General features: G+C 39.4%; 1 protein-coding gene across 2 annotated transcripts; it reads right to left on the reverse strand.

The window, feature by feature from the left end:
• On the reverse strand, window positions 1-25528 carry atf7a (activating transcription factor 7a). 2 transcript variants are annotated; one of them, XM_014982239.2, is made up of 12 exons: window positions 25440-25528; window positions 19280-19351; window positions 14263-14359; window positions 12237-12349; window positions 11644-11808; window positions 11362-11510; window positions 6616-6709; window positions 6396-6518; window positions 4796-4945; window positions 4340-4528; window positions 3980-4085; window positions 1-2930 (listed from the first exon to the last, which is right to left on the reverse strand). In XM_014982239.2, the coding sequence occupies exons 2-12, from the start codon at window positions 19325-19327 to the stop codon at window positions 2695-2697; spliced, it is 1470 nt and encodes a 489-aa protein (XP_014837725.2). In that variant the 5' UTR covers window positions 19328-19351; window positions 25440-25528; the 3' UTR covers window positions 1-2694. The 2 variants fall into 2 exon arrangements, with proteins under 2 accessions (XP_014837725.2, XP_014837726.2); XM_014982240.2 differs by lacking the exon at window positions 25440-25528 and having other exon boundaries at window positions 19280-25405.
• Window positions 25529-25621: the final 93 nt, after the last annotated feature.

Consider the following 25621-nt stretch of genomic DNA (forward strand, 5'->3'; position numbering starts at 1 on the left):
TTTCCTTATGATGTAGTTTCTTTAATTAAAACTGCAGCACTTTAAAGTGTTCATGGTATTCCACTTGGACATGCATGGAAAAGTATATATATTTATATAGTACAGATATGTACAATAAACATTTCTGAAATCATCCATCTGACAATGGGAGTGTGAAAAATAAAAACAGAAATATATGATGTGAAACTGTTACCATAGTTGCATTTTATTTTCCATTTACCTGTCATTTTCATAACAAGTCAAATATTAAAAAGGCCAAAGAGTGAAAAAGCAAAATGTAAATTGACCAATTTTTAAAAACAAAAAAAATAAGTTAGACAAAGACAGCCAAGGGTGGTGACTTTTCTTTTTGAAAAAGGTTTTAAGTTTCTTCTATAGAGAATAAAAACAAGCTGTTAAATGAAATTAGTCTATATTCATCAGTACAATCAAAAGTAGTATGAGAAATGGTTGCGCAGTGTTTACAACACCACACAACAATAAAAGAACAGTAAATGACAGAAAAGGTGCCCATCACACAAATGAAACAAAAATATGAGAGCTATATTAGTTAAAATTTTTATTTCATATATCTATATGGGACTGCTGGCTAAATATAGTGCCAACAGGTAAAACAAAAAAAAAAAAATGCCAAGGTCGCCATTGGGACTGTAGGATGAGAGGTTCAGTCTGAGCATAACGTTTTGAAGTTGGTGAGAAAATTCCCCATTCACATCTACAGTACGACTTTTACAAAATTGTCATGAACAAACTTCTGTTCTGAAAAACAAAAGAGCTGCACAAACGTGACCCAATGAAGAGAAATACTAAGCCACAATACACTCTTATTTTAGTGCATATTAAAGTATCATAATGACAGAGAGATATCTTGCTTTTCAAATATAGTATCTTGCAAATATATGGCCATAGTAGGCAAAAAGGAGAACAGAAGTGCACGAGGACAACAGGAAAAGCGTGTCATTTCTGTGTTTATGGGGGGGGGGGAGAATTATTGGTACTTAGTTGAGTATCTTGGATAGATTTTTAATTAAACCTTTTAGATGTTTCTGTTAAAGCTTTTACTAGAAAATACATTTTCTCCATTTCTCCACCAGATGACAGACAAGTACAAGTAAAGTATTTTCCCCAATTCTTCATTTTCAAAACAGTAAGTTGCTGACACAGTATAAGAAAACTGTTGAGTTTAGTTTTAGGAAGTTATTTGCAGATTTGCAGGTGATGTTAAATAATTTCTCCAAGTAAAAATTGTTTAGTAATACCAGGCTGTGTTTTTTTTTTTTAGACATTTAAGAAGAAATATTAGAGGCACTAATGTGATCTTAAGGCAAAAAAAATAAAAATAAAATAAAAAATCTTCAGGGGTGTGTGTGTGTGTGACTGTGTCAAAGTGCAAGAAACAAGTAGTGATAGACTAGATTCTGTCACTCTGACACAAAATAACAGTCAGACTACTTCCTGTCTCAGAACAAGTACCAGGTGGTCTTTGGAGACTCAGAGATTATGGCTTAGTTTAGGTTTGGTAAAGAGCACAGCGACTTTAAAAAAGGGTTCATCACACTTCCATCGAGCAGCAAGGATGATCTGCCATCCTGAAAAGTGTGAAAATAACAGTTATACAAAGTCCTGGACCCACACAGAAATGTGATCAGAGTAATTTTATATAAAATTAAAAAGAAAAGAAAAAAAAAAAAAAAAAAAGGAAACCAACTTCCAACCTCGCTGAACGGTCGGCCTGATTTTTAAGGAAACATGGCGGACAGCAGAAGATAAATTCCCTTCAGGTTAAAATGAAAATTTTAGGGAAAAAAAAAAACTTGTTTGAAGTTAAAATCTAATCCTTTTTTGGTTTTAGAGACCGATATTGGATGATATGCCAAATCAGATAGCTGCACATACTTTACACCCACTCGGGAAAAGTTACATGCAAACATCACAGCTAACAATGTGTCAAATCTGAAGCAACTACTCATGTTCTTCTGTACATAAGTATACAATCACACACAGTTAAAATATGTCTTAAACATAAAGAGGAGGTAAATGAGGAAACGTGTTTGGGTCCGTGATCAGATCACATTGATGCCGAACCGTTAGCAGGAAGCTGAAGCTGATCGTCAGAAGTGGGGAAAGTTGTTGCGTCTTTTGAGCTGCAGATGAATGCGATATGCAGCGACGGGCGTGTGGGTTGCGAGCATGGTGATTAATGTCCAGGGGCACGAGGCACTATTCCCAGCTGAAAACAGCATAAAGTCCTGTGTGCTGGATCTGATTTGATCAACAACGTTTATGCAACTCCTGTGGGTTTGAAATTGTGCACATATAGGAAGTTCATAATCACGGCAGATTACTCCACGCACTTTCTCGCAGCCTGGTGAGAGGGTCGTCTTATTCACCGAGGGTGAGGGGAGATGAGCAGGAGGGCAAAGAGGAAGGGATATCGGAGTCCAGCCCCTGTAGTTTATGGCAAAGTTAACAGGAAGCTCTCCCAAAAGTCTCAGTCCGTTCCCAGAAGGCTGCGGCTGCTGCTGCTGCTGAGCTCCAGGCCACAGCTTGATGGCTCCACAGGAGGATCAAAAGAGGAGATGTGGAAAGAGGGTAGCGGGAGATGTGAAATTTGGACCTAAAGGCTGTGGATGGTGGGAATCTTTTCTACCCCTGGGTGGCGAGCCAAGCCTGGGCCAGTGGTGGCGCTGCTCATCATCTGCCAGCAGACTGGGACTGTGCAGCCATGATAATGTGCGAGGGTCCACCCTCGACCCTCTGGTGCTGCTGACCCATTCCCGCTAGCACCGACATGGCCATGGCCTCGGCCGCGGCTCTCGTGCTCAGGCCGTTCTGAATCGCAGAGGGGCTGGGAGCCAAAGAGCTGTGCTGAATCACTGGAGCCGGGGACCCTGTAGGCTCAGAGGTTTCCTTTAGGCTCTCTTCTGCAGCTGCAGGGGAGGAAAAAAAAGCAACACAGGACAAACGAGGCTTGAAAACTGTAAGCTCTAATTTATGACAAAATGCTGGATATTTGTTATTTGCAACGAAGCAAATATATGTCTGAGATTCTGTCAGAAATTCACCAGAAGTTGTGCGCGCATTGAGGTTTTCCCTGTGAGTTATTAAAAATGTTTCATATTAATTATTTGATATTTTTCACTTTGTTATTAACAAAATTGTGGGGAAAAGAATTAAACATTGTCCTTTGTGTCTTTAGCTATGCACATCTGTGTGGGTGGGACATGTCCATGCTAAACAAAGATTTCATTGGTTACCTTACTTTTGTTTATTTGGTGGCTGCTGCTTTTCCATAAGCTAAATGTGACTGTGCAGTGAAGATGACTAAAAACGAGTCTTTTAAACAGCTAAGTCAGGTCGAAATGTTTGCCAAGAAGAGTAAAAAATGAACCAAATGGCACAGACGCAGAGCCTGAATATGGAAAGTGAAATTGGGTAGGTTTTGTTTTCCTTTTTTATAATTAAGTAACTTGTAACAAATACAATATATAGATGTACATGTGTGCACCTGTGTTGAGTCGTGTGCGTTGGGGTTTGTCAGGTGCATCGTTTTCGTGTGAATCGCTTTCGCGTGTCATATTTGTGTGGGTCAAATCCTCAACACGCCCCTCAACAGGGGCGTGTTGAGGAGTTGTTGTTTATGGGCGGCAGGTCCTTTGTGCACATGCGGCTTGTATTTGTGTTATTGCGCATTGGGGATGTGGCTGTGTGGGTCAGGTGCAGTGATGCTCTCTGATAGTATCCTGCAAACATTCAAGGCCTCAAACACGCGCGTCCTCTGTTTCTCTTTTGTTGCCGCTCTCAATAACACTTCAGTCTGTGCTGTCCTCTTTGTATCACATCACTCCAGCCTTTCGAAACCCATGGGTGAAAAGTCAAATATTGGCCGCGTCAGTTTTTAACGCGTGTGAATAAAGTGTCCGTTTATAGACTGCTTAGTATTTAAATTTATTAATGCCACACATCTTCTGGGCTGTACCTAAGTATGCCGTTTTCTTTTGTAGGGTGGTGACAGGGCAGTCCTTGTGGGCGAGCAGCAGCTGCTTCAAATGTGCCACCTCGTTTCGCAGCAGAGAAACCTCGTTCTGAAATGAAATGGAACAAAAGACATCAAACATCATGCTTCATTTGTGGGTTATGTTGTATAAGAAAAATTAAATAAATAAAATGGCACCACTGGGATCCATCATTTGAAACAGCTGAGCATTCATGTATGTATTTTTTGTTTAAAGGGGTTTTAAACAGATGTACCTGCTCCAAGATTTAAGTCTTGCAGCACTTAAACTTCTGAAAAAGTACAAGCTTTCATTCCTCTTCCACCCACTCCGAGCCCACTCACCGACAGCGAGACGTTGAGAGAGCTGAGCTCCTCGGCCTTCTTCTCCAGAGAACTGACCCACAGTTTGCGCTTCTGTCTGCAGCGTGATGCCGCCGCCCTATTCCTCTCCAGGAAGCGTTGCCGTCGCTCATCTGGGTCATCGTCTGCCGTCCGCCGTCGACGCCCACCTGTAGGCTGTGCTGGGGATACCTGAGGGAGAGAGATGGCAAGAGGTCAAAAGGAAACAGACAGACAGGCGAGGGGAGCGGAAGAAAGACAAGAAAGAAAAGGGAAGTTTGACTCACAGTTTCAGTATTTAAAACTAAAACACATTCCAGTCATCTCAGTGCTTGGTTGCAAGTTTTGATGACTTCAAAAGATTATTCAGCCTTCATAATCGATCAAGATTAATTTTTATCTCCGTTTTCTTTCAGTTTCAAGTCTATGGAGAACAGCAGCAGGAGCCGACATAAACACCTGAGGTTGTGCAGGCGAAGGCGCGTCCGGATGCTGGACAAGCAGCTGGCTCTGCTCTGCCTTCTGAGGAACCATGGGGCTGCTGCCCATCACCATGGATCCCAAGTTCTGACCCGATGGGCTCTGCTGCGACAGCGCTGCTTTCAAGCGCTACAGGGGAAAAACAGTTAAAAGAGAGATATCACTGGCAAACACAGGAAGTTGCACTCTCATACCAAGCTGACGCTATGAGCAAAGTGGCACTACTGTTGTGAACATGATCAAAACACAGAGGGTATAAAAATGCATGCTTTGAGGTAATAAAATTACTGCAGCAAGTCCATGTTAACTCCAAAACTTCCAGCCACACTAATTTATTTTAAATGGCATTCACCTACAAGATAAAATCTTTACCTACAATCAAGTTGAAATCTACCCTAAAGCAACAGACATAATGCCCCTGATCAGAGTTCTCTGAGCACATCATCGACTTTCTGAGCTGAAAATGATAACAAGGCATAGCAGAACACGGGATGTATTTATTTTATCACAGCCGAACATCAGTGGAAACAAATCAAATGGAGAAAAAATCTAAGCAGAAATATACCATTGTGTTACCATTTAACTCAGTGTTGCCATTTATTGTAGTTTGAGTAACGGAGTCAAACTCCAGCTCAGACTTGTGAGGGTGGTTGAACCTCTGTTACTCTAATGAAACCTGAATAATTCAGAGCTTAAGTTAAAATCTGTCAAAAGTCACTTGTTTGCAAAAAGGTTCACCAATCAGCCTGATACTTGTGTGTCCTGTGATGTCATTTACCGACATCCCCTAAAAGCAGAAGTAAGACCGAAGGGTGTATTTTATTTTTTTTTTAAAAAAAGTATTTTGTGAGATCCTGCAGTGGATAAGCCACTATTCAGCTAGCTTTCTATCATCAGCAAAGAAAAAAAAATAGGATCCCTGGAAAGTCGTTTTAAGGCTTTTTTCAAAAATATAACTCAACATAATAACTCACATCCAGCTCCCGTTTTACAGTTTGAAGCAATTTGTTGTTCCCACTGATGTAAAAGGTGAGCTGTGTGATGCAAGTTTATTTATAGGGGGAATAGCAACAATTCTCTGAGGAGTGGATATAAAAAGGTTTGTTTTCTGCAGCACACTCATGTGACATGGTGATCTATCTAATCGGGGCTTGGTTCTTGAGGCATTGCATGTCCCTGGGAAAAGTTTCAGATGATGATACTCGATTATTATGATGTTGCACTGTGATCCTCTATTGTCCTGTTGGCAACGAAGCCTGGCCAATAAGGTATAAAAACCTATCAGTCACAACATACACATTAATCCAACAACAATAACTTTCTGGGCACGAATAAAACAGCCAAAGCTTTTATGGGAACTACTGCTCTTCAAATGAGCTAAAATGCCAAAATAAAGCAGCAGCCTTCACTTTTTCAGCACCTACTGTGGCGATGCATGAAAGGGTTAAATAACAAGTTACTGCAGTAAAAAGTCATATGATGTACAAAGTAAGGCAAAGCAGACCAAGTCTGGAGGGTAAGGATGCAGACAAGAAAAAGAGATAAAGAGATAGAAATAGAGAGCTAATTTAGTGCTGACCATCTTGGCCTCTGAGTGGATGCTGCTGTAGCCAGAGGGGGAGTTGGAGCCGCTGCTGCTGCCTCCCAGAGGAGGACCAGGGATTCCAGGAATGTTGGGTACCATACACATGGGTCGAGCCAGCTGGAGTCAGACATGATGCATAAATGCACATAAATTAAGACATAACAGACTTATTCCCTCCAACGATGACATTGTACATACTGCTGGTCTGTCTTACATTAATGACAGAGGGTATCTGGACAGGACCGGGGAGCACAGGCACAGCCTGACCAGTGGGAAGCATCATCATTGGGTAATGGCTAGTTGGTGAACTATTAAGAGACAACAAGAGGGGAAAAAAGGAGACGTTTGCATGAATTGCTTTTATTGTGCAGTCATCCTTTTAAGCAGAAGTATTAACCTTTGTATCATATTGAGGGAACTCTTAAAGGTCAAACATAACTAGACAAAACATAAAAGACAAAAAAAACCCGTCATTCCTTAAACAAGCTGGCACTCTGGGTTTTTCAGTACATTTTTGAAGTACTTTGGAAACAGCACACACATGAGCAAATTGCAACAGACTTACAATAAGAAAGCACCAATGGACAATTCAGAAGTGGTTTTCTAAAATGTTTCCTGTCATCAGTGTTCAACACAGTTTATCTGTGTTTATCTCTGGTTATCCACAACTAACCATAATTAACAAAAACAGTCAGATATGCAGATTAGACTGAAACTGAAATTAAAAACTGTAGATAACATTTAGAAAAGATAACTTTAAAAAAGCTCTTTTTAATGAATTTTATAAACTTAACTAAAAAGTGACCAACTCCCTATGGTTATTGCTGGGTATGGTCTGGATTAGGGCTGTTGTAAACGAATATTTTAGTAATCGAGTAATCTATCGATTATTCTTACGATTAATCGAGTAATCGGATAAAAAAAATTATAAAATGAAATATTGGTAAATCTGGCATAATACCGGTGTTACCATCAGATATCAATATCAGTCCAATTTTTCATATTTGAGCATCCCTAACAGTTGCTTTTTTGTAGTTTAGAAAACTAACCTGTAACAATAATAGCTCACTTTCTAAGTTAACCAGAAGAAAGGTTATAGAAAAATCTGAAATTATATTGAATTTAATAACAAAGAGGCAGGCTCACAAATATGCTTATAAAAAATGTCTACAATCCAGCTTTTAGTTTATGTATTCATCTTCAGTGAGTTTAATAGATTAATTAAACTCACCTTGCCACCTAACCTGTCACGCTTTGGGTGTGAAAATATGGGAAATGCCGCCTGGAGTGGGAAGAGAGGGCGAATGAACGAACATGGGGTGGAGGGGAGGAAATAGACCAGCGGACTGACGAACCGTTAGACCGGGGGACGAACACGGGGGGAAGCAATACGGGATATTTACGACACCTTCACTCATAGACATAATATAAGGATAGACGCCTCATGCCCCGCTGTCGCCTATTGTCGCTGACGAGATTTAGGGCGGCCATCTTGGAGCGGTATACCACTCCACTCGGTCCTATGTGTTTAACAGGCACAGTGACGGATCAGCGCATTTAATCGATCATAACACGCTTTTTTGTTACTGGAAACCATATTCAAACATCTATCAAAGCTACATTTATAAACAATTGTATTATTTAAGTATGTTATTTAAGTTATTTAAGTATTTAAATATGCTTAGTGGCTAAAACAATAGAATAGGAATGGAATATTCTGATATTGATGTATAAAGAGCATATTACAAAGCACACAGCCGTTCATAATTTATTTAATAAATTATTTAGTAATATCAATACATATTTAAATAACTATACAACACAAATAAAGATTCATAATGGCACAAATAAATAATTAATACTGAATATATATATATATATATATATATATATATATATATATATATATATATTTATATTTATTTATTTATTTTTTTTGCCGACTTCTAGCTTCAGAGATTCAGCAGCTGAGATTAAGTCCAAAATCTGATGAGATCCATCCGTGCTGCAGTGAATCCGTCTCTCTTTATAGATTTCTCCCTCTTCTTCCTCACATCGTGTCTTTATGAAACTTTCAAAACAAAAACGGAAGATTTGGGATGTATCTTACTAGTGAAAGAATTACATATAAATAATAGTCTTTACCACCTGTGTAAACTTTGCTGGTGAATGTTATAACACAAGTTTTATAATATGTGTTATATTGTTTCATTTCTAATGCTCTTGTGTCATATAATCTAAGTCAATGTTAGAGAATAATTAATATTTTTAGATGTACAGAATCTCAGTTAGCCTTCATAGCGGGGCTGAACCCGTATTACACCAAGCACTGTAGCTAATATTAGCTGGTATCTCGCCGGTGGACATAAATACAGTAAAGTAATATTCTAATCACAATATATACACAATAATATGTCCATCTTACTTGTGAAATGCTGTCTGTGGAGCCCTCACATCAATAATCCATAGATCCGAACAATAATATCCCTCAGAGCTGAGGCATCGTCTATTGTTTTGATTGAGGAAAGTAGGAGTTTATACCGCTCTAAGATGGCCGCCGTATTTCCTGCGCCGGAGCAGCCAATGCGGCGTCTACCCTTATATTATGTCTATTCCTTCACTGGTCACACTCAGAAACTCATCTACCAGCCATGTACGATGCGCTCCGCCACCCGTTTCTTCAGGCCGGGATATGAAATTTATTGTGCGGTTCGTCGGTAAAGCTACATTTACACGGTAAGCATCAGCTACTCAGCCGCCCGCCCTGTTCAGGCTATCCGCTCACCTCAGCGCTCTTCCCGCCGTTCGCTTTCAACCAGCAGCCCCGGAGGAGAAATGCTGCCGTACTCCAGGCATCCCCCCAGTCATTTTAAGGATGCTTATTGGTTCCCCAAAAACGATAAAAAGTCGGGCATTATCATCAATCAATAAAATCCCCACGGGCCAATCTTGAAGATTGGACTTTATGCCGCTGAGACTTAGCTTTTGTCAACAACTCAGAGGCGGAAGTGAGAGCTCCGCGCAACGCAAATGAAGTCCCGGCCGGAACACGGTGCGCTAAATAATAAAACATAAATTAACGAAGCTTCGAGGCAGGTAAATTTTCCTCGAGGAATTTTAGTAATCGAGGTACTCGAATCATTCGAGGAATCGTTTCAGCCCTAGTCTGGATCAAGGCTGATCCAGACTACTTTCTTGTTTAGTAAAATATTACATCCTTAGTTCATTGTTAAGCATGTAGAAACATTTTCTACGATATATTTTTGTTATTTTAGTTTTTTTTAATTATATGTTTGTTTATCTGGGTACATGCTTCATTGGGAAACACTGAGTCTTTTCAATAGTTTGTGGTTAAAGTAGCGATTTATATTTTCTAGGAAATACACAAAAATACTGCAGCTTTAGTAGTAATAAGAAGCTAAAAACAACTCTAACTCAGGGATTCGACACATTTTATATTGAAAAACTCCCAGACTTTTCCTCATTAAGTGTCCCAAAGTTTTCAGTTCCTACGCAGTATTTTATAGAACATAAAATACTACATAATTAAAAAAAAAAAAAACTAATAACGACTAACAAAGGAGGGCACAAGGCAGGAAGAAATAATACAAGAAAAGAAGGGAGGCTGGACACAATAAAAGGAAGGATAGGAAGCAGGTTGGAAGGAAGGCAACAACATTTAGACAAAGGAGGGAATAAAGTCTGGAAATATAAATGCATTTCCAGATTTTTTCCCATGCTTATCAGAATAAATGTAAATCAAAAATGCCTAAATTATCTAGAGTATGCAGGAAAACCCTGTTAATCATTTTGTCTTTATTTTAAAATCGTAAAACCCTGATATGACTGACTCTGGCTCAGTCAGCAAAGTAGTCAGGATGTAATCAGAAAGCTGAGGGACGGAGCCCAGCCACACATCCATGTGCCCCTGAGCAAGGCACTCGATAACAAATTGCTGACCAATCAGCATATCAGTGGATGAATGCAGCTCTGATAAAAAGCACTTTGAGTGGTCAGTATGACTATACGAGTTCAGTCCATTGATCATTTTTACGCTCTTTTAAACAAGCTGTGATGTTTCTGACCCCAAAATAATAATCATCACTTGTGTCTCACAGCTGGAAGGCTGAGAAAAATATACGGGATGCTCTTCTTCTGTTATTTTATACAATGCTTGGACAAAAAAACGTTGCCACAAAAAAAAACCCATCACACACCAATATTACTTTATACGGCCTTCAGCTTTGATTATGCTATTGTCTGTGGCATTGTTTTAAACAAGCTTCTGCAAAGTCACAAGATTTATTTCCATCCAGTGTTGCATACATTTTTCACCAGTCGTGCATTGACAACGGGAGTAGAGTTTATCAGGCCTAAAAGTAAAAAAAAAAAAAAAAACAAACCCGGCTCAAGGCCATAAACATTGTGTCCGAGGGCGATCCAATGGACTAATCAACTCTAGTTAGAGGCCAGAAGAAAACCCGCCAGGAGAGAAAAACATCACAACTACCAGTTTAAAGCCCTTCCAGTTCTCCGACTTTGCACTCAGCTGGTGGAGAAGAGCTGAGTGCTCTTCTCCACCAGCTGAGAAGAGCCCTTTTAGCCACTTTTAGCTTTTGTTTAACATCTTCCATCTCCAATTTGATGCTAATTGTAACTGCAGACTCGACCCTTCTTAACAGACGAGCATCTATTTCCACTAACATGGGCTACGTCTTTCAACATGCTTAAGAAATGAGAAGTTACTCATTGCATCAATTTGGGTTATATAGCTTGATGCCAGCTAAAAGATAACTGGATATCCAGTAGAAGGCTCATACTCATTTGCTTAGTGAAATCCCGGTAGCAGTGCAGTGCAACAACCACCAGCTAAAATCAGCATCAGCAAGTCCAAGTTGGATATCATCAAATTATCATTGGTATATTTTTAGTGAGCTGCAGACGGCTGAAAATTACTCACCCCAAGGTGCGATTTGAAGGCGGAGCCTGTGTGATGACGGAGGTGGGTGACGGCATGGTGGGGTGAAGGGCATCGAAGCCCAAGTGTAGTGGAAGAGAACCTGGGCGGACAATAGTTGGAGTTGGAGCTGAACTCCTTGGTGGTGTGTCCTAAGAGAGAAACGATTCAATATATTTCTAACAGGATTTTACAGAAAATGGAATTAATACATTTAGAACTGAATGTTGTAGAGCCAAAGCGGCAGTGATAAATTAGTTATTCTTTTTTTTTTATCCTTCACACCTTTCCTCTAACCACTGGCTCCTGGTTGCTGTCCGACTTCCCAGATATCGATTCAGGGCTTTCTGGAGGCGAGGAGTCGACTTCCACAGGTGACTCCCGCTTCACCTTCACATCTGACGGCGTCTGCAGGCTCATGTCTAAAGCCACAGAGTTGGCTGCAGGAAGCTATAATGTGACAAAGAAAAGAAAAAAAACAACAACAAAAAAAAAACTCAGAATAATAAAGCATTAAAAAGGGAAGTTGGCATTTATTATACAAATCTGCTTGTCACGGTTAGCTTCATGAAAATCCATGTTCAGTGCAATGAACAACCAATGCATCGACTGAGAACTATACTTGCAAACTTCTGCAATAACTGAAATTCTAATGATGCAGGAAAAAAAAAACTGTGCAACACAGGAATTTCAAACTGTAGTTTTTGATTAAATCAGCAACTGAGTTCGAAAGAGGGAAGTAAAGATGAGGGTTTTTTTTAGTACACTGGAGTATGTAGGAAATTTCCCCAGTCTGAACATAACGATGCATGCAGAGATGAACATTAGCGCAACAGAAAAAAGCAGTCATGGACGTCCTCCCAATTTCGATTTCTTACAGAGTTCTTCGCCTTCTTGTCTTCGTCATCTTGTTCGAAGGAGCTGGCGAGTTCGTTAAACAGACCGACTTCTTCGCAGTTCTTAAGAAAACGAGTGGGGGTAGGCGTTTGATCTGGGAAAGAGCAACGACAACGAAGGAAATGACTTACAACAATATCACACTTGGTTAACTCCTAGCAGCTACGATAAAGACATTTTTGAGTTTTTTTTTTGTTTTTTTCAATAATTGTGCAAAGGTCTTGCATCACTACTCATTTCTTTATTTTATTTTTTTAAAGTGCATAATTTCCAGTTCAGTATTTCAACATCATGCAGAACTTTTTTTTTAAACCTGCTTTATTTTCATCTGTGGCTCAGACACAAAAACAACCTTTTTTTTTTTTTTTTAGATAAAACACCTTAAACTGCATCACTACATGACTTGATCAGATCTTTTTTTTTATTTTAACTTAACTGGTAAATGGACTGAATACATAAAGAACTATTCTAGTCGTATTAATGAGAACACGTGGCAGAGGACAAAATAGGAATCAAACCCACAACTTCTGGATTGCAAGACCACTACTCTACCCACAGAGAAAAAAAACTCTTCAGCTGACAAACATTTTATCTGTGAATCATTGGCAGGATTACACAATATAGAGGACAGTCAACATGCTCCCTTGTGTTCCTCTCAGTCCCTTATTGTGTCCATGTACAAAAATAAAAAACATTAAACTAATAAACTAATAAATAAACTCCATCACGTTGAAAATAAGCAACAATAACTAGCTACAGTAAGAAAAACGTATTCTATTTTAATTAAAAGCAATTGCAAAAGTTAAAAACTAACGTAGACATTAAAGTGTGTAATATTTTTACAAAAAGCTATGCCATCAGAATCTCATTCTGACCCTTTCTTACATACACTGCACAGGTAGGCAACATTCTCGCCAAACTGATTAATATTTTTGAGTAACTTTATTGGTTCAAAGTCAGCTTTAAGTGCAGATTGAGGTGAAGAAATAGGAACAAACTATCTTTACTAGTGCCTTCTTTTATTAAAAACAATTGACAAAAACAACATTTATAGCTGATTCTTTTGACAAGTGAACTGAAGACTAGGGCTGCATGACACCAGGAAAGCATGTACAATATGACAAGCAATAAATAAGAAAATCCTTTAGTACGCAGCATTAATGTCATTCTGCTTTGGGTTTAATAAAATTGTAGGCCCAGACAGTGAAAAGCATGGCATTTCTGTGGGTTAACTAATATATATTGCAAGCTAAATAGATTTGCAATAATAATAATAATAATAATAATAATGTACACACTGACATTACGATGAAGATAAATCTGTGACATGTTGTGCATGCCTGTCATAATAATGAATTCCTTGAGTTTAGGAGCCTTTTCATGTTAAATTTATATACAGGCTAGTGGAGAGATTTGATCTAGTCTTAAAGCTGAAATCAGGATATGTTGTACTTATAACGAAGATGCTAAAACTGAATAAAAAAAAAAACTATTCTCTCCAGCCTTTTGGCTATTCATCTATTCTTCAATACAGTCTAAAAACTCACAAAAAATATTGCTATAAAAATAAACTTGTTCCCTATTATAATTACATTTAATCACATTTCGAAAGGTAATCACAGCACTGATTGGTCATGGCAGCATTGGGGGGGAAATAGCTCAATCAGTAAAAGCAACAATCCCAATCAAACCATCAGTTTTTGTCTTGGTAAAAATCTTATTAGAGCTTATTGCCATTACTGCAGTATGACTATTTCTTATGACATTTCACAGGACAACATCAAATGACACAATGCTTGTTCATCTGTAATGGCTAGTTGTAAATAATAATCTAAAAAAATGGTCAGAAGCCACATTAAGAATTTAAAAAAAAAGACCTTCAGAAGCCATAAAGTCCACTGTAAATGATAAAAAAAAGAAAGTTCTGGCTTCTGGGAAGCAGAATATAAAAACTAAGGGAAGAGTAATGGCTTTATAACAATACTGTATGCTATACAAAAAATGTACCTGCAATTATAACAGAGTCGGTCCTGGCTGGTCCAAACTTCAGTGTCATCTCATGCTTGTGTTTGTGCACAGCTAAGTGGTCCTCATTGGTAAACCTCTGCAGCAAGTGAACAAGAAGAAGGGGAAGAAACACGAGAATATTACGTGAATAAGCCAGCAGATAATTGTAACTGTTACCTAAGGAGGCAGCCCGTATTACTGTAATCCAGACATCAAATTGCAATAATCACACACAGATGTAGCACATCATATGCAGGCAATTGAGCAAAAATTATGAGGGAAAACCCACAAAGAACACCAAATCTTTGGTATAAAGTTTCTTGCAAGCACAGGCCAATAATAGCTTAAAGACATGGGCTCACATAACCTTACATAGATGAAACTACCAGACAAAGATAAAAGATCAGCGTGGATTATAGCTGAAATTGTTTCAAATGAATTTAATGGTGTAAAAATGCAGGGAGTGAACGTTTAAGTTAACTCGATGTCACCAACGTTCACGTGCAAGGCTTAGGGATAATGTAAACTATGACTGGCCCTTCAATATTGGATTACCTCCTATCAGGTATCACATTAGCAGCTACGGGAGCTCCACTGCAGGACACAAATCAGACATATAGACGAAGGGACGGCCGGCGTCCTCTGAGACACGCACCGTCTTCTGTTGAGATGTGGCAATGTGATTCACTCTGAGACGTAGGAGGAATAATCTTGGCTCTCGCACCAGCCTATTCACTATTCACTGCAGCCTATTTTAGGGCACTGCGTTACAGTTGCGACTTCAGTCAAGAGAGCGCAGTGGAAACACAGTCGAGTGTCAGGAGCCTTATTTTTAGCCCGACTAAAAAGCATCACCAATACATGTCTCATCCGTCTCTGTCCTCTGAACGAGACAACTACATTTTGTGGGAGAAACTATCTCCAGGTAATCTCCGTGCCAAAGATAATGGAGGCTAGGATTACCTTCCTGAGGCAATAAATACTGGGCACCAATTCAGGGGGTTTGTTGTTGTTGTTGTTGTTGTGGTTAACTTGGTGAGAGGAAAACCTTGGCCAAAGCCAAAAGTCAATCACTCTTGTTCTATTACGGGCAGGATTCAGATTTTCCTGGTAGACAACTGTTGCACGTAAAGGGCAGCAGTAAAACAGCATTTGGACATTAAGATCACGTACCGTTAAGGGTGTTATATGTCCAATGCACATAAAAACCACGACAGCGATTGGCCTAAAAGCTCATAAAATGTAAAATTTAGTTTTTAAAAACAAACAGCTTGCCGCAGGGCTTCTGGCTTGTGGAGACCTCATTCTCACAAAACGAGGGGATGTTGAAATATGTCCTGTTCATGCTGAACGTGAACTCAGCTCTCAGCTTTTGATTCCACTCATTATCACATCACGTCCAATAACGGGTGGGTGTTCTGGGCTCTGCCTTGAAATAGTTTTCTTCATCTCTGAGCAATTCTTGTCATTTGGCTGCCTGCCTCTACTTCTATTTCTTGTTGCGCCACAAGGCGCCATTTACTGATCACATTTGGGTAACATCGCTGCTGGACCTTCAGATGATATTCAATTATCCATTTCTTGTAAACACAGAGATGCCTCCAAGTTGCATAATGTTGCACCTGTTGTACATCTGACAGATTGTTGGCGGTGAAGCCTCTTGGGCCATTAGGCTTATTTGTTAAAGTTTCTGGATGTTTCTGTCAAGCATCTGGTTACGACATGGTTTTAGCCTCTAAAAATGTATCTTCTCTTACTCTAAACTGATAATTATGCAAGCTATTTTCCCTTCATGACTAGTCCAGTTTATTATTAAAATGTTGTAACAAGAGACACTTGGACAATCTGCAAGTTGATCCAAATGCTTCTGGAAGGCTTTTGTTCTTGTAGGGGCTCACATACATCACAACTGTTAAGTCACTTGCTCTGGATTCCCAGTCACTACTTCTTGCAATTAAAGGTCTCAATTCTGACTTTTAGAGCCGTTCAGGGACAAGCACAATAATTCATAATGAGTCCATTTATTTCTAGTGTCTGATTTCTTTTTTCAGCCAGACACTGCATTGCTTTAATAATTAATTCAACAGGGGATGTCCACATCCAATCACAAATGTTGGATCTTGTCCCAACGATAATGTTTTAAAAAGATCAGTGTCACCGATTTGGCAAACTTTTAACACCTGCTACTGGCGTACAGTCAATGTTTCACCGCAAGTTTGATTGAAAATTTCTAGATTTATTTTTAGCATAAATATTATTGTTATATTTTCAAAGGGATACTTGAAATGTGGGGTCAAGTTTCGAACGTGTTCATCCTCCAAAAACCATTAAAATAAAACAAATGATGTTCAAAGATGGAAAAAAAAAACAGGAAAAACACATCTTTAAGAATAAGAAAAATTATTTTAAATTTTTCTCAAATCACAACCCTGATTATAGGGTTGAAGACTTATCTAATGAAGCCTGTTAGTTTTATCTTAAGAAAAGAGCCGTCTATTCCCTGCACAACCTCAGTGAGCTTGATCTTAGACAAATCCTCCTTTGGGATTTTCTGGTACAGAGCAAATTTCACAGTCCCATCAATAATGACAAATTGTCCAGATGCAAAGCAGACAAAAACTACACAATGCCCCCCATGTTTCACTGTTGTTGTCAATGTTTTTACATAAATATCTTGTTAGTTCTATGTCTAATGTAACCAAACAAGGCAACAAAAATATCTGTGTGTCATTTTGTCCTCTTTCTAATAGCTGAGTATTAAATGCTAAGCATCACATGAGCGGTTGTGGAAGTTTGAAACATTGGGAATATGGCAGGTAGGACCAGAAAAGAGCTTTTTGATCTACTGTAGTCAAAACTACAAAAACTGTGTCTATGAGGAAGACTAAAAGAGAAAACCGAATGATGCCACAAGTCCTGATGCTAGTTGTGCTACAGAGCCAAGACTACAAAGCAGAGTAGCACCACAACCCCAGCGCAGCATCTTCAAGACTAACTCTGCTGTTTGAGAGAGACTAAACAGCGTAATGACACTCTTGTATCTGAAACACTGAAGAATGGCATGAACTAACCCTATATGTTTAAGTGTTAGAAGCATATTCCGCCTGTCTTAGTTCCCCGATAAGGATACGTTTCCTCCTGCAACTACATATCAGCTGCGTCCATCTACAGGCAGAGAAACGTCCAGCGGCAAGTAGGTATGAAAAGGTAACGGGGAAAAATTATCAGTTCAGGTCACATCTGATCATTAAGTGTCATCTTCCATGCTGTTTAGACAGCAATGCTTTAAAACAGTTACTGTCTAAATGACTTCCACATTTTAGCCCAATTAGTACAATAAAAACATTTTCAAAGTCCAATTGGTTGGATTTTTCTCATTTTCATAAGAACTCTATGAATTCAAAATAGGTTTATGCCGTATCAAAACGAGTGCTTTTTCAGTATCGTTTGACAGGTCACCTTTCAATATAGTAGAACTGAACCAAAGCATCATTAATCTGGGTTTTATTTTACACTTGGATAGCTTGTTTTCCTTATGAGAGGAACTTATTATTATTCATGATCAGAAATATTTAGGGGTGACAAAAAAAAGACATGCAAGGGGTCATTTATTTTGTTTAGATGTCAAACAGAGATTTTCTATTGACCAACACGTCACGCTAAATGACTAATTCATAGCAGGACCAAACGTGTTGAGGCATTCCTAAATATAACAGCACCAAAATTAACAAAAAGTTGCCAAATAAAACAAAACAAAAAAATGAGACGTACCTCTACGCCTACACTCGACAAATTCCAAAAGATGACGGATATAGTGGATTAGATATTAACTTGATATAAATCACTCAAATCCTGGCGAAAACTTTGCAACCGCAAACCAATAATGGGCTTTGTTTTGACACATGGCCCTGAAAAGTTGCAAAAAGACAATGTTTTTGAAGCTAGATCTGCTTACATTCCACAGGGAGAGGTGATGAGGTGATATTGTAAATGTGTCACAGTGTTTGACACCACAACACAACTCCAGACATGTTTAGTTTGACACTCAAACGAAACTGCTGGCAGAGCCACATCTGCGGACCTGCACTGTCATCAACACGGCTTTGCCTCGAGAAGCTGCCACGATCCTGTTTTAACTGTTCTTCTAAATTAATAACGCCATTAATTAAATACGAACTGATTTACATTGGTAACATTTGTCAGGGAAAAGACATGTGTCCCTTGTGTATCCATGATACACGACAACAAAGGCAAACAAATGACTTATTTATCGTTTGGTTTGTATGACTTCTGTTTGAGCTACGTTCACATTTGCAACAGATAGCTATTAATCTAGAGAATGAAAAAGCCTGTACGACTTAAATCTTTTAGCAGCTACATGTGCATTTTCTTCAGACACAGGAAGGCTTAATTAAATACAGAGTCTGAGGATTATCGCACCCAAGAGAACACAGCAGCTAAATGATCAGACATGATGTTTCCTGTGTTAAACAATTACAAGTTCGATGACAAAGTTTGTATCATTTCTTATTCCTCCTTCGATATTAAGCCAAAGCCGCAGCCGAACACCGTGTAAGCTGCATGTGAGTGTACTACTGGCAGTCAGCTGAGTCACTGCCTCGGCTCAAAACTGTGTCTGCAGGCGCTCAGCAGTGACAGGTTGAAACAATAACTCCGCTCTGATTGCTCACTGGAGCTTTGAGTGAGTCACGGCTGGAGGAGACAGCGTTGTCCCACCAGAGCGTGCAAGGTAGAATGTTACGAACGTGTTGCTCATTAAACGTGTTGCATAAATCACAGACAGTTTGCTTATGTTGGCGCTTCAGGAGAAACGCCAAACTCCAATCAAAGGAAGCGTCTCTTCCCAAGCATCAATCTGTTCCAGCTTTAAATTATAAAACAAGTACAACATTTTCAGCCCAACGGTGACAATTAAATATGGAAGAGCAGAAACGGGTAGAGAGACACAAATAAGAAAGGAGGTGGGGGGAAATTTTTTTTTTTTAAAAAGTCTTACCTGTCCACAGCCGGGAGCGTTACACACAAAAGGTCTGTCGTCCCCCATTTTTGCAAAGAGCTTGCAATGAAACTGTGAGAGAGAAGAAGAGAACATTGCAGCGAGCTTTTATGGATCTCAGAGCTGGCAAATCCCGAAAACAACAAAACAGGGATGCTGCGGCTTGTAGACTTCAGTCTGAGCAGGAAGCCGAGCGCTATTCAAAAATAACCCTGGCACGGAGGAAAACATGCACAGAGGCAGCGAGGAGAAGTTTCCCTGGTGATATTTCCTTCACGCACAGGGGCTTGTGGCTGGCCAATGAGGAGCTGCTTACAGTCAGGAGCGACAGCCGGCGTTTACACAAACACAGCTCCCTCCCCTGCTACCTTTTGCTCAAACTCGCCTAAGTTCACTTCCAAGCCCTTGTTCTCTCATGACCACTCCCTCTGTTTACCTCTCCAGCACCGTCGAACCAGGATTCAGCATCTCCTGCTCCAACTCAGCCGTCTGTCTTAGGCTGTTAGTTTTTAAAAACTTACTTATGAATTTACAGCAAAAGTGTATAAGCTTAGAGAGAGTAGGAACACTCGCATGGATTAAATTGTTACCGATTGTATTTGCTCTCTCAGTCGTTTTTTCTAAAAGACAATAACGGAAAAATTCACACAATAGATTCCTCTTTTTTTATTTTACTTGACATGTTGAAGTAGCACGAGACAAATATTAGTTATTTGCTTAATATTGTTGTATAGAGGTATGTAATGTAGTAAAAGCAAGACTGCTCCAATTAATTCTCATTTTTCCCTGATTACCAGGTCACAAATAATAAAACAAAAAATGTGATTTTCTTTTTCTCCCTATTGATTAAACACAGAAATCTCTCACATGTTGCTCTATAAAACAACACAAATCAGCAGCTGCAGTATGCAACTTTTATAATACAATATGTTGTTTTTTTGCACTTTTTAGTTATAATTGGAAGAAAAAGGCACAATAATGTTTAGGTTTTGCACAAACTTATTTCAAGGTTGCACAACATTTACTGCCCGTTTTTAAATTTTTTGTAATACAATCAAAAACAGAAGAAAATCTGAACATTTATGAATTGAAATCAATAATTATGCACCTCAGATTCAACTCCATCTTGTTTCTATGTTATATTGTTATTAAAATACAAAAGTGCATTTTGACATTTATTCTGGATATCAAGTCTGTGCAACCTTTGTTTTAGCTTTATGAAAATATTAGTCAAGTCAAGCATAACCAAGACCTTTACTTTCCTCCAGCTGAAAAAAAAAGCTTAACAAAACAATGCTTTAATGCTGGTAATGTAAAATTTGTTCAGATTTAGTGATTGAATAAAATGCACTAAATTAAAATAAATTGCACACTGAATAAAATAAAATAAAATTTCCAAATGACATTATATTTCGAGGTCATGTGTATAAACTCATTTCAGGATATCCTACTATCACATCCTAAATCCTTTGTAAACACAGCAAAAATTGGCACATAAGTGGATGCTTGAATCCGCAGGAAACACCACAACTCTCCACAGCTCTCAAAATAATCACTTCATCCTGCTCCTTCTGAGTGGATGCTCTTGTAAAGAGTTAAATATGCACAAGCTCCCGTTTGGTTTCTCCTCTTGTAATGCCAAGCTAAAACTGAGCGCGGCCGGCTGCTACTTCTATCAGCAACTCCACCCTGCGCCGCCCTGCACAGCTGGACAAAACTCCTCGTGAAGAGAAACTGGAAAAGTTAAGTGAAAAAAACATTCGAGATAAATCAGGGGGGATACGGGAGGGGAGAGGGCCGGCGGCAGACATGAATGTTTCAGCATTCTCAGCTGGCACAAAGTGACGTCTGGCTGCTATTATGCAATCCCGTCCCACTGACAAAGCAGCTGCCACCAATATATAGTATGGTTTTATGTATTAAACCACAGGCAAACAGTCAGAATATGTACAAACCACAAGTTTGTAATACAGATGCAAATATCCCTGCTAAGTTTAAACCTAAATGATCTCGGCTAAGCCGGGCCTCTTCTCCGGGTTTCTGTTTGAATCCGACACCCAAATAGTTGAAAAGGGAAGAATATTGAATCAAATTTCATTCCTTTAATATCACCGAGGCACTGACCACATAAACTCTTGTTGTACCTAATATATGGGTGAACCGCGTTGCCAAACGTTCTTGCATGGGACATATTATTCATTACTTTGGCCAGGAATAAATGTCTGAAAGTTTTCCCAGTGTTGAAGTCAGTAAATTTTCCTCCTCCTTCCCCCCGCCATCTCTCGCTCTGCTGAGGACAGCTGCCCTTGAGCCAACACATGATTACTGAAGCCTTGTGCTGGAAGACGTGCGCCGAACATGCAACGGGCCTTTTCTTCTCAAGAGGCAAAAATAAGCTGCATTACATTTGCAAGCACCAGCTGTTCCTCTGTGGACAAAAAGACAGAAGACTCTGGTTTGCTGGAGGACGGACAGAGGCAACAGGTCGGTGAAGGGGGGCCTCGCAAACTGCCTCCAATTTACCAAGTCTATTTGTGCAGGGATTCGTCTGCAAACGAGATACTCCATCGAGCTCGTTATACCGAGGGTGTGGACTGAGTGGAGAACCAGACACATCTGGCGTCAGGAGTGGGAACAGATTTTTAGAGTTTACATCTTACTAAAGACATGCTAGACATTAACTTGGCTGACTGGCACCAGAGCTAAAACGTGGGATTTGATTTTGTGGAAAGTCCTTCATAAATCGCAAATGACAAAAGCGGAAAATACCGTTTGTTGTGGGAGCTGCCTTGATGAAAATTTAGGCCCGATTAAAGCACTTTTTCAGTGCAACGCTGCAATTTGAAATTATTTTTTAAATTTTTTTTATTAAGTCAGAGCCCTAAAAACTGATGCAATATATGTGCCTCTGCGTAATTCCTGTGCATACAACAATAAATGCTGCAGCAAATGCATCTTTCCTCGCTGAGGAAACTCTGGAAGTAATCTTAAGAGTTAAGACAATCAATCACTCTCCTAGTTACTGCGGTGCCGATGCACGTCGTCGATATTCAATACACTCCACCTGTTTTTGCCTCCTTTCAGCCAAGGTGACATGGAAGCACTCAAAGGGCCCGGATTCCTCTCCTTCTCATTGAGCCACTGCCATCACCCCCCGCCACCTTCCTCCCAACAACCCCACACAACTTTGGGTTTCTCCAACTCAGCAGGTGTAGGGGAACAAGTCTCAGCTATAATCAGCCACAGCCAGGCAGTGTTTGACGCTGCCTGCTAGGAAACTGACTAAACAAACTGTATTAATAGCTCCTGCTGCAGCCATGACGCGAGACTCTGAAGCTTAAACTGCTAGAGGACAGGGGAGACCCCACCAAGCAAATAAGGAGGTAAAGAAAGACAGAAGGGAAAACAGAAATAAGTTGCAAGGCTTGGCAGAAGTAGTCGCACCTGGCAAACTTTTTCACATTACAACCACAAACTTCGTCCGTTTTATTGAGTTTAACGTTGTGTACTCTTATGCGCTTCATAAAAGTAGAACATGGTTGTGAAGTGGAAGGAAAACTACACATGGGTTTTTAACAAAAATCTGAAAAGTGTGGCGTAGCCCCTGAACACAATTCAGTAAATGGAGTCCATCTGTGTGTAATTCAATTTAAAAATACATTTTTGGAGCAGTGTTAGGATACACAAATACATTTCTCAACCTTTGAGCATCTCAATCCATCATCATCATGACACAGCAAGCATGATTGAGGAATGAAGAGCTCAAAATGTTCCAATTTTCAAACTTTGCAAATTTCCGGAATGTATTCATTTTGTCTGAGAGCCTGAGCTGTTTTACATAGAAAATGGGCAAAAAAATAAAAAAAAATAAATCAGTTTATGTATGCCGAGCAGGAGGAGACAATCCTAAATCCCTGCAGCTGTAATTGCAGCTTAAGGCAGTTCCACAAACACCTGGACATATATGTACACCACACTTTTCAGATTTGTTTTTTTTTCCTGAAACATTTTACAAAACAATATAATTTCCTTGCATTTCACAATCACTTAGTGTTGATCTATCACATAATACTCAAATTACACTGAAGTCTGTGGCCTTAATGTGACAAAATTTGAAAACTGTAAAATGGGTAAAAATACTTTTACAAGGCATTTTAAGTACAGCAACATGGATTTGTATCAGATCACAGATGATACTAGAGATCTGGATGGTGGTTGGCTGAGTCCAGCAGCCAGTATTTATTTATGTCAGCAATGGGAACACAAGATTTAGTAAATGGAACAAACGTAACCTTAAACCCATACCTTCATGGCTAAGAAAAATTGAAATCTATGCCAAGCCCTCGGGACAATGCAAAATAAAGGCATGGTAGTATTCTAAAACAGAAGCAGCGACAATTAAACTTTGCTGTTATTGTTGTGCAATTTCATGTCTAATGATAATTTTTTTTTTTATTAAAATTATGCATTGCATTTATCAAAAATGTTTAGCTTTCTGGTCTGTACTTGGCTGTGGGTAGTAACTTGTTAAAACTAATAAGTAAAAAAAAAAAAAAAAAAAAAAAAAAAACTTTTAGGACTGCTTTTCCTGCAGTTGCACTTTTTACTTTTACTTGAGTAAAACCTCTGGCTACTCTCTGTGAGTATCTTCACTGAATGAAGACTGAACACCTTTTAACCAAAAATGTTCCAGAACCAAACACAAGCCTACAGTTTAAATGCTGAAGTGATTGAGTTTGTACACAAGCGTTGCTGCTCAAATGATATGTATGCAGTGCCTGGCCTTTTATGTATGCTACTTGCAGTAGATATTAGCTTCATCAATTTTATGCAGAAAAAAAATTTGGTAAAGTGCTTGAATTTGTTTTTTGTAATTGTTTAGTTTTTGTTAAACTTTATATTTTCTGTCTTGCAACATAATTTTTAAATAATAAATTAGATGTTCTGATCAGATCATCAGTATTTAACCTTCTTTAAAAAAAAACACTTTTTTGCATGGCTGCATTTTACTTTTACTTAAAATATTGTTACTCTACTTTTGATTGCAGTTTTCGGGTACTCTACCCACATCTCCACTCTATATTCTTGGACTTTCCTTCTTTGTTGCACAAAGATTAAAATGCATGCTTTTTTTCTGAGAGTGAGTCAAATTTTGCGAAGTTTAAGAAACTGCGGGGTTTTTTCCCTCAGTGCAACACCTCTAAGTGATGGAATGAGGTACAACTGTGCCAAAAACATGACCTACATTCCTAGCTGAGGTGTTGACATGCGTGGGGACACGGATCGTCGGGCGTCCGACAGTTCAAATTGCTTTGCTGTGGATGTCACTGCATCCTGAGACGTTCAGTTCTTTTGAGGTTCCTCTTGCAGACGCAAATTGCTGTCAGAATTACAATTCACGGATAGTGCGATATTTTTATGCTGAGATCCGGGCTTGCAAAAGTCGAAAAGGTCAAGCTGAATTCCAAAGGACCCACTCAAACTTTAGTTCCCTCTTCCAGACAGCGCTGACTCTCTTAAAAAAAGTTTCTCTCTTTTAGCCTCCATTACCTTCTTGGCTCACCGCTTTAGCCCCGCCTTTTCCCGTAACCAAACCGCCTATTCTGTACAGCAATTGGTCACCAGCGTGTCAGTCATACGCATCTCATTCGCACATTGCTTTCGGAGCCTGTCAATAACAGCGACGAGCCAACTCTTATTGGTCCAAAGCTTCGTATCAACTTTTTTGTGCGCTCGCAAAAAAGAAGCCTAATGGCTAGCTGCTGTGGCTAGCGTCGCCAACAGGCCGAGCGCACATTGAAAATGAGTGATAACAACGATACTAACATTTTCCGTTCTGACAACAAACACACACCAACACAAACGTAACTACGCCAAAAGTCAAACTGTGCATTTTAAAAAGGCATTAAAGAGGATGAACCCCCCGCCCCCGAGTAGCAGTTAGTTGGTTAGCGGAATGACACTTGAGTGCAAAGCAGCGAGACTGTTGGTCCGAATGAGACGCTGAAGCTGCGACTAACAGTTCTGACAGTTACATAAACATGAACACATGTCCACAACAAGCACCGAAATGAGTCGGAGCGACAGAAAGTGTGTCACATGTAAGAGAAGTATACATAACTTTAATGAATTTAAAAGTTTGAAGTGTTTATAAACTCACCCTGGCGCCCCTCTCTCTCTCTCTCTCTCTCTCTGATTCCCCTCTCCTCTCCTCTCTCTTGGAATTTGACACTCCCCTCGACAGAAAGTTATCGCGAGAATTCATGCGAGTGGTAATCACGCATTCAGAAAATGCTGCCTGATTAGCTTGCTTTTATCCGACAAGAGACTTTCTAGAGACAT

Source organism: Poecilia mexicana, unplaced genomic scaffold (genome assembly GCF_051168715.1).
Source record: "Poecilia mexicana isolate PSO_F unplaced genomic scaffold, ASM5116871v1 scaffold_7, whole genome shotgun sequence".
In the NCBI taxonomy this organism is placed as follows: domain Eukaryota; kingdom Metazoa; phylum Chordata; class Actinopteri; order Cyprinodontiformes; family Poeciliidae; genus Poecilia; species Poecilia mexicana.